Source organism: Centruroides vittatus, unplaced genomic scaffold (assembly GCF_030686945.1).
Source record: "Centruroides vittatus isolate TY-2023 unplaced genomic scaffold, ASM3068694v2 contig_884, whole genome shotgun sequence".
Lineage (NCBI taxonomy): Eukaryota > Metazoa > Arthropoda > Arachnida > Scorpiones > Buthidae > Centruroides > Centruroides vittatus.
The window spans coordinates 3,262,343-3,275,048 of NW_027122576.1; the positions used below are offsets into that span (position 1 = coordinate 3,262,343).

A 12,706-nucleotide genomic window follows, 5' to 3' on the forward strand; every position below is an offset into this window, starting at 1 on the left:
AACCAATTAAATTAAAACGTAAATAATAAAACAATTATTTCTCATGAAATTTTTATAATATAGTATTGTGACAACACATTGTTTTGATGATTTAGATGATTTTGCAGAACTTCAATAAATAGTTTTGCAATCAAGGAAATTTTATTTTATATAGAAAAATTTATGTATATTTTTTTTTTGTTTTGAATTTGTTAAATATGAAGTTTTCCTTTATTATCTTGCTGATACAAAATTTACAAACTGTGGAAATTATTTCCACTGTATCATTATTGATGTCATTGTAAAATTGTGATAACATTATTAAATTTATAAACATATAATCAAAATATATTTGGGAAAAAATGATTAGTCACACAGGAAAACAAACAAATAACTGAAATTGAAATTATGAAAACAAAATTAATATTCCTTGTTTCATTATTTTTTAGTAAACTATTAACTTTTATTGAAAGTAAGTTGTATCATAACAACACTATGTCTGATAAAAAAACACATCTCTGATTACAAAATAACAAGTAACAGCTTCAAGCCACAAACCAATTTACTAGTTTATATATAACAGAAATGTTTACATTTGACCAGCTGTTAATAATTTAGACAATCAATTTATATTATTATTTATAATAAAAAAGAAGAAATAAATTAAAGATTTTTTCCAATAGATTTGTTATTACTGTTGTTTTGTCAATTTTATTATTAGACCATTACAATTTATTATTAATGATTTATTTCACTTATACAAATTAGATGATTTTAGGAGAAACTGAAGAACATTTGACACTTGACACTAGAAAGGATTAAAGAGTCTAATTTTTAATTGAGACTTAATCATTTTTGGGATTACACATCCCATCATCAGAATCTATACAAAAAATGGAACATAAGTAAGTATAGGCAACATATACTTATGGTTCTTTTTTCAGTTGTTTAAAAAATTCATCATTATTGCACTCCAAATAATTTCAAATTTTTCAATTGATTGAAAAAAGAACCATAGGAATGTGTTTCTGACAGTTATGTTAAATTGTTTGTATGGATTCTGATGATGTGTAATCCTAAAACTAATTAAACCTTGTTTAAAAATTAGACTCTAATCCTTTCTAGTGTCAAATGTTCTTTAGTTTGATTGGTTTTCAATTTCTGAACAATTTATTTGACATCTTTTTTAACAGTAATGAACAATAAATTTGAAACTATTTTATATTTATTCCAATTTTTAATAAAAACTGTTACATTAGCACTAATTTTAGATTATTCCTATAGTCAAGATTTCTATAGTCATTATTAAATAAAATATGTTTCTACAGTAGAATCTCGTTTAAACAGATCACAGAACAACAGATTTTCTGGAATAATGAATTTTTTCGCTGTCTTGCCAAATCAATGTAATTTTACATCTTTTTAGCTGATTTGTAACTTGGAATAGCAGATTTTTTAGTCGATTCAAGAAGACGTAGTCTGTTCAAAAAATAATTTTTGGGTCCACCATTTATTTCTTAACTGTGTTCTAGAACACCCTTTGACGACCGGACCTTTCCTTTGAGGCTGCTAGGCCGCCGGGTTAAAATAGGGTGTTCTAGAACACAGTTAAGAAATAAATGGTGGACCCAAAAATTATTTTTTGAACAGACTACGTCTTCTTGAATCGACTAAGAAATTATCTAACGACGAAATTTAATAATCAAAAATTTTAAAGTTAATTCGTCACCAGGGGGACACCAGAAATCTGCATTAAACAGCGCTTCTCAAGTGGATATAAAAGTCTGGAAGTCTGCCGCTGGATAGATTAAAATTGAAGATGTCTGTAAGATCCGCCAATTTCTGAATTTTTTACTTTTGTTTTAATTTGGATGTTTTATTGTGTTTTTTAAAGGAACTATTTTAACCCGGCGGCCTAGCAGCCTCAAAGGAAAGGTCCGGTCGTCAAAGGGTGTTCTAGAACACAGTTAAGAAATAAATGGTGGACCCAAAAATTATTTTTTGAACAGACTACGTCTTCTTGAATCGACTAAGAAATTATCTAACGACGAAATTTAATAAGCAGATTTTTTTTTAACTCCATCTTCGGTAAACATCGTATTTTTTCAACCTTTAATTAATAATTGGATACTGAATTTCTGGGTACTGGGTTTCTGGATACTGAATTTAAAAAAATACATTGCATGCTATGCAAACTAAGTGCATAATTGTCACGGTTCTCACTGCTAATGTTGCAGAAACACATTAGTCCCCTCCTGTAGCGTATTGATTAGTGGAGGGACATTACTTTTGTCTTAACACTTCCAGATATGTACAGTACATGTGTGCAACAAAGGTGTGTTTCATCCTTTATTGCAGACATATGTTCAGGAATATCACATCTTGAAATTGTGCTCGCATAACAGTAACATTTTGTACTGAGGATACCACCAAAAAAGCCTGTTGTCAAAGCAAAGCAAGATGCATGCATTTTTTAACATATTGTGTAGTGCTAATGATCGTACATACTTTGTCGCTTTTTGGCTCATAATGTATACAGTTTCAGTCAGCTTTATTACAGCATAATGTACGATCTTATAATATACGTATTTATATAAAATAAAGGATAGAAATCTCAATAGACTGAATAATTTTGAGAGGTGTTTTTTATGTAGGGGGTTTAAAACCTAAAATTTTTTTGAATAATGAATATTTTCCTGGGAGTGCGAGAAATTCATTGTTTGCGATATAACGGATTTTCGGAACAACGGATGATTTTTGCCACCTAAGCGATCCATTAAAACAAGATTCTACTGTATATATATTATAATTTTAACATCATTTGTTTTACATATTAAATTGTTTTTAAATTGAATAATTTTAATAATAATTATTAATCTCGTTTAAAATTTTTTTAAATGGTAAATTCTTATTTAGTATTTAATTAATTACATAGCCATGTTATAATCCATAATTTAATAATAATAATTGTTTGGCTTTAACTATAAATTGGGTTTTTGAGTTGATGTTTATATATTTAACTTAATAATTATTCAATATATATAATTATTATTTACTTTATAGATTTATATTAAATCTCTGAAACCTTAATTAAAATATCTCAAGTACTTTTAAATAAAACATAAAACATATGTAGACTCTTTAATACTATCATTAACTTTAAAAAAAAAAAAAAAAAACTCCACATATATCTTACATTTTGTATTTGTATTTATTGTTATTTATAACGTTTATACAAAAAGTACAAAACAGCCAACATGGAACTATAAAAAATCTACATATTATATTAATTGTTTCAATAATATGTAATTTAAATATATAAAATGTAATTTAAATATATAAAATGTAATATGCTGAATGTAACAAAATACGAATATATGTCGGCAAAAAAAATGTAGCGGCTACGACCGCAATAGTGTATCCAACTCTCTGTAAAGCATTGAGCGAAACAGAGAACGTCTGAAAATAAAGTGGAGCACCAGAAGCCTGACATTTATTGCCAGGTAGAAGGTCTGCTCTATTACTATTGTAAAAGATTTATATTAAATTAACTAAATTGTTATATAGAAATGACTAAATATTTTTTTTATTTATACATACCAAAATTTATAAGAGATTGCTTCAGTCTTACTATTATAAAAATTTATCAGCTTCAACTACAGATCTAAGCTGTTTGCCTGATTTGTGTACCTTAGTAAAGGTAAAGAGTCTTGGTGTAATTGATGCTTTCACAATTTCTTTCCTTAAAAAATTAAGCTTATTCCTAATTCTAAACATATTAAGTTTTTCAACCATTTGTTGGTTGAAAAGGCTCACATCAACTTCAATTTTAAATTTAAAAATTAATGTTGAATTTTTAAATTGTAATTCTGACAAATAAAATATATAAGGAATAATATATATATCAAAAAAAGCAAAGTTTTTAACTGAAAGATTTGTGTTGAATCCTTTGAAAGTAAATCTTTAAAATGTTGTGTCTTCCTATAATACAGTTTTCATATTTATGAAGAGTGTATTACAGCAAGACATAAAAGTTTTGTTTATATACATAAAAAAAAAAAAATGAATATAATTCTATAAGAAATGATTTCATAAGAATTTATTAAGATTGATTATAAAATTTTATATTGTTTTGAATTATAGAGAATGAAAGAAATAATCTGAATATAATAAGTAAGAAACATAATTTTTGATAACTTTTTTGGCAACAAACCTACTATTAGAAAGAAAATAACATTTAAAATCAAACTTTTAGCAATGCAAGATTAACATTATAAAGTTATGCAGTAATGCAAAATGTCAAATATTTTAGTTGCACTTTGTTTTAGATAATATCAATGCACTCTTAAAGATTTAATTATTACATGCTAAAAGAATTCATAATCAATAATATAAAGTCTTATGTTGTTTAATCTTCAACTTGAATACAGAATAAGGTACAGCATAGTTCTTTGATACTAAAGTAATAATAATATAAGATAAATCATAATTATATTTAAATGCTAACTTGTTTATTATGATTATTAATTGTTTCATAATTTTGATAATAGAGATTAACAGATTATTATATAACATGAAAAGGAGAGTTTTAAACTTTGTATGTTAAAAGAATAAAATATTTTTACTATGTTTTTTATTTTATAATTATGTAATTAATTTATTATTATTATTATTATTTTATTGTTGAGTTTTTTATAATGTCAGTTTGCTATGTTTATCTTAATAATATTAACTGTTAATCTGTTTTTTTAATATATTTATATATTGTAATTAGTTGATGGTAAATTTGTCATTTGCTTTAGTATTAATTATAAATTAATGCATTTTTAGTCAGGTGTTTCGTGAAGAACTTGAACGAATAATAGATTGTCAATTAAGTGAAGGTTATGTTCCAGCAAATTTAAGTGCACTTCAACAAGTAACGGAATTATTGCTTCCTCATAATGCTCGTAGTGGTACTTCATTTCGTTCTGGTAGATGTGTGATTCCCATCAATGATATTCGAGGAGTAGATGGACTTAAATATGCAAAAGGAGAAAAGTTATTGAGATGCAAATTAGCTGGAGTATATAGGCTTATTGACCTATATGGTTGGTCAGAAAGCATGTTTAACCATATAACGGTAAATAGAACATTCTGTGTTTTTTTAACATAAAATTGATATTTAGCATTTAATAATTAATTATTATGAAAATATGATTTTAAAATGCTTAATTTTATACTGTTATTACAATTAATTTAAATTTTGGTAATAATTTACTATACAATGTGAATTACAGTATAATACATAATACAGTATAAAGTGAGCTTTATCAACTTTAAATATTAATGTATTTAATAATCATACAATCATTAATTAAAATAGTTTGATCGATCCATTATAAAAGTATCAAATGATGTCATTTAAAATATTGTTGATATTAAGTGATTTCAATAATGCCGTTTAAGATAATGTCAGTTGAAGTTATTTTATATCAGAAGACATCCTTTGAAATTTTATCAAATAATATCATTTAACATGAATGGTTTAATGAATATTTGGACTTTGAAATGACTGCATCCAATTTTTTTTAATAAGAACTGATATCATTTGAAATATGATTTCAATTGATTTTAAGCAATTTCAAATGATTTTAAATGTAATTGATAAATTCAGCTATTGTTTATTTAATATAAATTAATAGAAAATATCTTAGATATTAATTGAAACATGAAACAAAATTATTTCAATTAATTATAAGTAATATTTAATAGGTAGCAATTTATTACTTGATAATATTTATAATATCTATTGATTTGAAATTATTTCAGATTACATAAATTCTTTCAAATATATTAAAATTCATTTTACAAATCTTTTAATAATTCTGTTTATTAATTCATTACTTCAAATTAATTAACATATTTGTATCATTTCATCTTGATATATTTAATATAAGGTCATTGAAACTGTCTTAAATTAAATTAATTAATATTTTTATTATGATAATTACATTAAATTAACAGAGACTAATTTTATTTATTTGTAAAAATTAATAATAATGAAAAACTATCAAATTTTTTTTTAATGTTTTCTATAATTATATTTGTTTTAATAAATGAATATTTATATATTGCCTTATCTTAGAATAAAGAATCAGATATATATTATATATCCAATTCTGTATTCTAAGATTTTTCACTACCATAGTTACATTACACTACATAGTTACATCAAATATATTAAATTAAAATTTGAAAAATTGATGTGATATTTTTGTTCTTAAATTTATATAACACATATCTTTAAATGTATAATTTTTTTCATAATTTTTTGTTTTGCTAAAAGTTGTATATGTAATTTTATTGAATTAGAAAAAGAATATAAGCGATCACATTTAATATTTGACTATTTTGTGACAGATTTTCAAAATGGCATTTATGTTAATTGAATAGATTAACTGTTTAGAGACAATGTATATAAATCATAACACAAATGACTAATGATAAATAAAAAACAAATAAAAAAAAATTACTTTTTCAAGAAACTACTTTAATTTTTAGTATATAAACATTATTTTTATTTGTTGAAAAAAAAAATTATTACTTGCATATAAATGTACACACATACATAGCCCCCTCTTAAAGTATTACTATATTACTATTAAGTTAATATGTTCTAATTTACAAATAAATGTGACAACATTAACATTTAAATGAAAAATTTTGAGAAATAAAATTATAATACTGCAGTTTATAATTTTAAACAGTTTTAAGTTCTTACAAACATTTTATAAGCAATAGATGTTTTAAATTGCAATTGTTTACTGAAGACAAACTAACACTTATTCTGCCATTTTTTTTTCTGTGTTCTTTCACAGCTTACACTTGTGCATCACATTCTCTCTGCACCTGATTTTTCCCTGGTGCTCTCCATACATGATATGTAAACATTGTCTGCAGAAAAATCTCATCATATTTCATACAGATGAGAGACAGAATGCACATATCTTCTGCTTTCCTTTCTGTTGAATTTCTGAGAAGCCTGAGGTGGCATCTATATTGAGAACATTTCCAATTATGGTTATCAGAAATCACTTCCTACCTAGAAGTTTCAGGTGCTGGCCTAGCTTTGGCACATGAGCTCTTTGCTAAAATATTTGTACATTGCCTTCTTGACTCTGACTTGTATCTTTTTTATACACGTTATTGTAATACACCAAATCCCATTCACTACTGTCATTTCACTACTACCATTACATGTATGGCATAGAAAATGATAGTGGCCATCTTTGGATTTTTCTGCTGTTTGACATGTGGTTGCACATTTGACCGAATCAATCAATAGCATCTTCTGCTTTATAAAATCTTAAAAATAAATTCTTAAATAAAGCTATCTGAAATAGAAAAGTTTTTGTGCTGTAAATTACCTTGACTTTAAATATTCAACTCTCAGATGATACATATTCACAACTGGTGTGATTTAAATAACTTTCTTGAATAATTACATGTGCAATACTATTTTTGGTACAACAAATGAAGCTAACAAAGTGACCATAAATGGCTTTTGATTGAAAATCTGATAAACATGTGCAGTGGTATCTCAGTATATTTCTGCTTTAGAATACGTCCAATTCAGAATATGTCCTATTTGGACGAAACAAATTTTGCTCGGTATACAACTTTGTTCGTATACAACTTTTGTTCAGTATACAACTTAATTCAATTATACGTGCCATCTATGAACAACTAGCACTATCGGTGTACTATGGTGTACTAGACCATACTAGACATTCACGATGCCATGGTCTATAACTTTGTTAAATTTCTTCTGATTGTAATTTGTAAGTAAAATTTTATTATTTTTATTAATTATGAATTTAAAAAGGCAAATGAAAATCAACAGAAAACTAAAAAAATGACTAGAATCACAATGGAACTGAAAAAAGAAATTGTTGAGAAATATGAAGGTGGCATGCGAGTTTGAGATTTAACTGTTGCATACCGTATTCCGAGAATGACAATATCGACAATTGTGAAAAATAAAGACATTATTAAATCTGCTAATGTTGCGATAAATCAATTTCTAAACAGAGATCGGAGACATTAGATCATGTTGAGAAATTGCTTTTGCTTTGGATAACTGAAAAACAGTGTGCTGGCGACAGCATATCAAAAGCAATTATTTGCTAGAAAGCTAAAAAGATACATGCTGATCTCATGAAAAATCAAGCAAGAACTAGCCAAGAAAGCGAAGTGTTTAAAGCCAGTCATGGTTGGTTTGAAAATTTTAAAAAAATGGACCGGTATTCACAATGTTGTAAGACATGGAGAAGGAGCTAGTGCCAATAAAGTTGCTGCATTTGAATTTGTTAAACATTTTGGAGAGTTTGTGGAAAGTGAGCATTTTATTCCCCAACAAGTTTTCAATTGTGATGAAACTGGTCTGTTTTGGAAGAAAATGCCAAACAGGGCCTATATCACACAAGAAGGGAAGTCATTGCCAGGGCACAAGCCAATGAAGGACAGACTAACTCTTGCAAAATGAAGCCTTTATTGATCTACCGCTCTGAAAACCCGAGGGCATTTAAAAAACATAAAGTCCAGAAGTGTCAGCTGCCTGTTATGTGGCGATCAAATAGCAAGGCTTGGGTAATGAGGAAATATTTCACTGAATGGTTTAATGTTGTGTTTGGACCAAATGTAAAAAGTTATTTAGAAGAGAACAATCTACCTTTGAAAGCTCTTCTCCTAATGGATAATGCACCTGCTCATCCACCAAGCTTGAAGGATTATGTCTTGCCTGAGTTTAACTTCATTACTATAAAGTTCCTCCCACCTAATACGACGCCTCTCATTCAGCCTATGGATCAGCAGGTCATAAGTAATTTCAAGAAACTTTATACTAAAGTCTTATTCTAGAAGTGCTTTCAAGTAACCTCCGAGACAGAATTAACTCTAAAAGAGTTCTGGAAAAATCACTTTAATATTGTACATTCTATATCGCTCATTGACAAAGCTTGGCAGGAAGTTTCCCACAGAACAATGAACTCCGCTTGGGGAAATTTGTGGCCACAAGTAGTAACCAAAAGGGACATCGAATCTAGGGCCTCTATAGTGGAGGATATTGTTTCTCTGGCCAGATCTATGGAACTGGATGTATGTGATAATGTGGAAGAATTAGTGGAAGAACACAATCAAGAACTGATCACTGAGGAGTTACAGGAACTGGAAGTTCCTGGAAGAACAGGACCACTGGAGTTACAGGAACGATGAGCATCAGACTAGAATGGATAGACTCTCTTCTGACTCAGAGGAGGAAGAGATAGAAGAAGCTTCTTCTTCATTAATCAAATCCTTGCAAAATGGATGGATGTGAAAATTTTTGCAGAAAAATACCACCCTAACAAAGTTCAAACAAATCGCAATAGCATCGCTTAGAAAGATCAGGCAATGTCACACTTTAGAGACATCCTGAGGAGAAGACAGACACAAAGTTCTTTGGACAAGTTTTTAATAAAAGTTGCTGATCCTAGTGAAAAGCGACAGAAGGTGGAAAAGTAAAAAACCCAGAAAGGGACTTTTCTTCTATAGAATAGAAAATTTTTTGTTTTTGTATTTTAGTATTAAAGAGAGTTTGATCTGATTTGATTTTGATTTAATAATTTAAATAATATAATACAATATACTGTAATAACTTTAAAAATCTATAATAAAATTTATTTTTTTATTAATGTGCTCAAACAGTGTTTAAATTATTTTACAACCCAATTAATATACCATATCAAGAGGAGTTTTTTTTTACATGAGAACGGATTAATTATTTTTATATTACTTCTCATCGGAAAGGCTAGTTTGTTATATATCCTATTCGGTATAAGTCCAAACGTCAGGAACTGATTAAGGTTGTATACCGAGGTTCCACTGTAGTGTTAAAATTTGTATCCTCTAGCAACAAAGATGAATAATGATAAAAGATTACAAATACAGTGGTGCCTCGTATAACGTATGCCTTGAATAACGAACGCTGCGAACAACGGACTTTCTGTTTGGCCGTTACGTGACTCGAGCAACAGACTGGCTGCAAACAACGAACTTTCCGGCATAATTGGTGACTGCTCCATGGGTGCGTTCTTTAATAGCGGTCTCTCTGCGTCTCCGCTACTATGGGAGTGCGCTGCTGTTTGTAGGCATTTAGGAACGATGGTGAAAGAAAGAAAGATGGCAGCGCTCACACTATTGATAGTATCGTGATGGAGGAATCTATAATTCTAAAATATGAGCTTTTAAAGGCAAAAGAAGGGTCCCAATTGTAAAATTTAACCATAAAATGGATTATTTGTTGAAAGAGCATTCAAAATAGCCACGAAAAAAATTAGAATGCCGGCTACCATTCGAAAAAAATTCGTAAAGACACTTACATCACCGCGTGCGCTAACTCGCGCTTACACAATTTCTAAATTTTCATTCATAAAATCACATAATGGACCCGGAAACGAAATTATCTGAGCCATGGAGGACGCCATGTTGCTTTCCACCGTAAACTACTGCTACAAGCAGCCATTTTTGCCGTTCGACGGCGTGCACTCCCACCGGAATTTAGGAACGCGTTCTGCAGGAATTTTTAAATGGATGTCGCTCACGCAGAGTTACGCGGAGGAATAAAAGAACGCACCCCTTGTTCATTTTTTTAATGATACAGTACGATTATTTTATGTTGCGGAACGAATTAGATGTTTTAACATATATTTCTATAGGAAAATGTGTTTCGTATAATGGACGTTTCACTTAACAGACGTGCACCTGGAACCGATTAAGTACGTTATATGAGGCACCACTGTACAGTATCGCGGCTAGGGGGAGTGCAAGGGAGCAATTGTATCCCCTGGATGGCTTCATCACTCTTACAACCACTGTCCATCATGAGTGATAAAGATCATAGCACTGATAAACCTCATATACAATGTGAATTAGACAATGCAAGTCTGCAATTAGGTAGACAGTGCTAATTCTAGCTACTAGCCACTAGAATGATAGTGGGTTATTAATGGAGTGCACATATGGTATCAACCTGTTGGAAAAGAGATAAGAGGGTTGGATGATGGAATCTCCCCTTCAAAACATGTTGAAGGTTCATTTCAGTACAATTGCCAGAACAAAAGAGTGGACATTGAATGGGAAACCTCAGTGGTTGTCCACTTTTTTTGCTACGTGCTCTAAATATTAGGATTAGATTTTCCTCATTTTGTTTAAATTGTTTTGAAAATACATCAGTATTCCAGACATAATCTTTGATATTTCAGGTAAATTTATCAAATAAGTCTAACATTAGAATGAAGGTTTTTTATGGATGATATAATAATAATAATGATGCTCTTTTTTAAAAGTAGTATAAGTTAAGTTTTCTTATTTTGAAATATTTAAGATTTTGCATTTCAACCACTTTAAAAGTATTCTGGAATGCTAATATGTTTTTATAATTTTAGACATAAAAATGATCACACAATAAAATTACATAAACATTGCCCAAGTAAAACAATTTTTTGTTGATCACAAATAAACTTTTTGCTAATTTAAGTAGGCCTACCCATCATCAGATTCCAAATACAAAAGTTTTTATTGGAACTTGGCTATGGCTAATTAAGTTAGTCAAAAATGTTTGTTCATTTAGAAAAACATGTACTGGCCATTAAAGATTTAGTTTTATGTTTGTTTTAGTCCAGTTGTTATTTACATTATTTTCACTGTTACTGATAATTACAGATAAAAATATATGTTTGCCTACATGCATTTGAAATTTGTAAATGAAATTTAAAAATATTTCTTGCTTAATTTTTAAATACAATATGGTAATAAAGATGGGACAAAATGTGTTTGAATTTTAATTATGTGATCCTTTTTGGATTGTAAATACTGTGATAAAGTGGTTAATCATATTATTTATATTTTCTCGGCATATTAATATGTATTTAATTTGGATATAAAATAATTTTTAATATGAAACTGTTTATATATGAATAGGAGACTGTCTCTGCTTGCTTTGCTTGCTTGCCCCAAAAGCTTTGCCCATTTAAAAACTTTGTGGTAATTCATTGATTCTCAGCATTACCATTTATACTTTTTCCTGAATGCCACATAGTTTTCCCTCCATTGTTTTGACCCCTTATTCCTAATATAGACTATTCATAACAAAACCTTTGACAGTTTAGTAATTTCCCATGCCACTGTTTCCAATTTTTTTTTGGTAACAGAAAAACATTCATGACAATTTTAAGCTAAGTATTTTTTATATATATGTATGTATGTAATATATAGTGTAAAGTATATTTATATATATATATATAATAGCTGTAGACATAACAAATATATAATAAATTTTTTCTTCTATTAATTTTAATATTTTTATTGATTAAATTTTTAGGTCAGATTAAGTCAAGATCAAGAGCATTTTCTATTAAACCCATTTGGTTTACAATATCATGAAATTACTGCATCCTCTCTGTTAAAAGTTGATATGCAGGGTAATGTTATTGACCCAGGAACTACCAATTTCTCTTTCAACCGGTCAGGCTTTGTTCTTCATTCTGCTATTCATGCTGCACGGCCAGATATTAAATGTGTTATTCATATACATTATCCTACTTGTGTTGCGGTAAGCTTTATACGATTATATTAAGAATTATGTTTGAAATGAAATTTTATTAATATAAACTATTGAAAAATTTAGTGTCATATTTTAAATAAAATA

The 12,706-nt window shown here is 28.3% G+C and overlaps 1 protein-coding gene across 12 annotated transcripts in view; it reads left to right on the top strand.

Moving 5' to 3' along the window:
• hts (adducin 1-like protein hts) overlaps nucleotides 1-12,706 on the top strand; it is a 106,025-nt gene that overhangs the window by 32,602 nt on the left and 60,717 nt on the right. For all 12 annotated transcript variants that reach the window (XM_067280525.1, XM_067280527.1, XM_067280524.1 and 9 more), the window contains exons 3-4: nucleotides 4,810-5,101; nucleotides 12,380-12,610. In XM_067280525.1, the coding sequence (XP_067136626.1) occupies nucleotides 4,810-5,101; nucleotides 12,380-12,610 (523 nt within the window). The remainder of the gene's footprint in view (nucleotides 1-4,809; nucleotides 5,102-12,379; nucleotides 12,611-12,706) is intronic.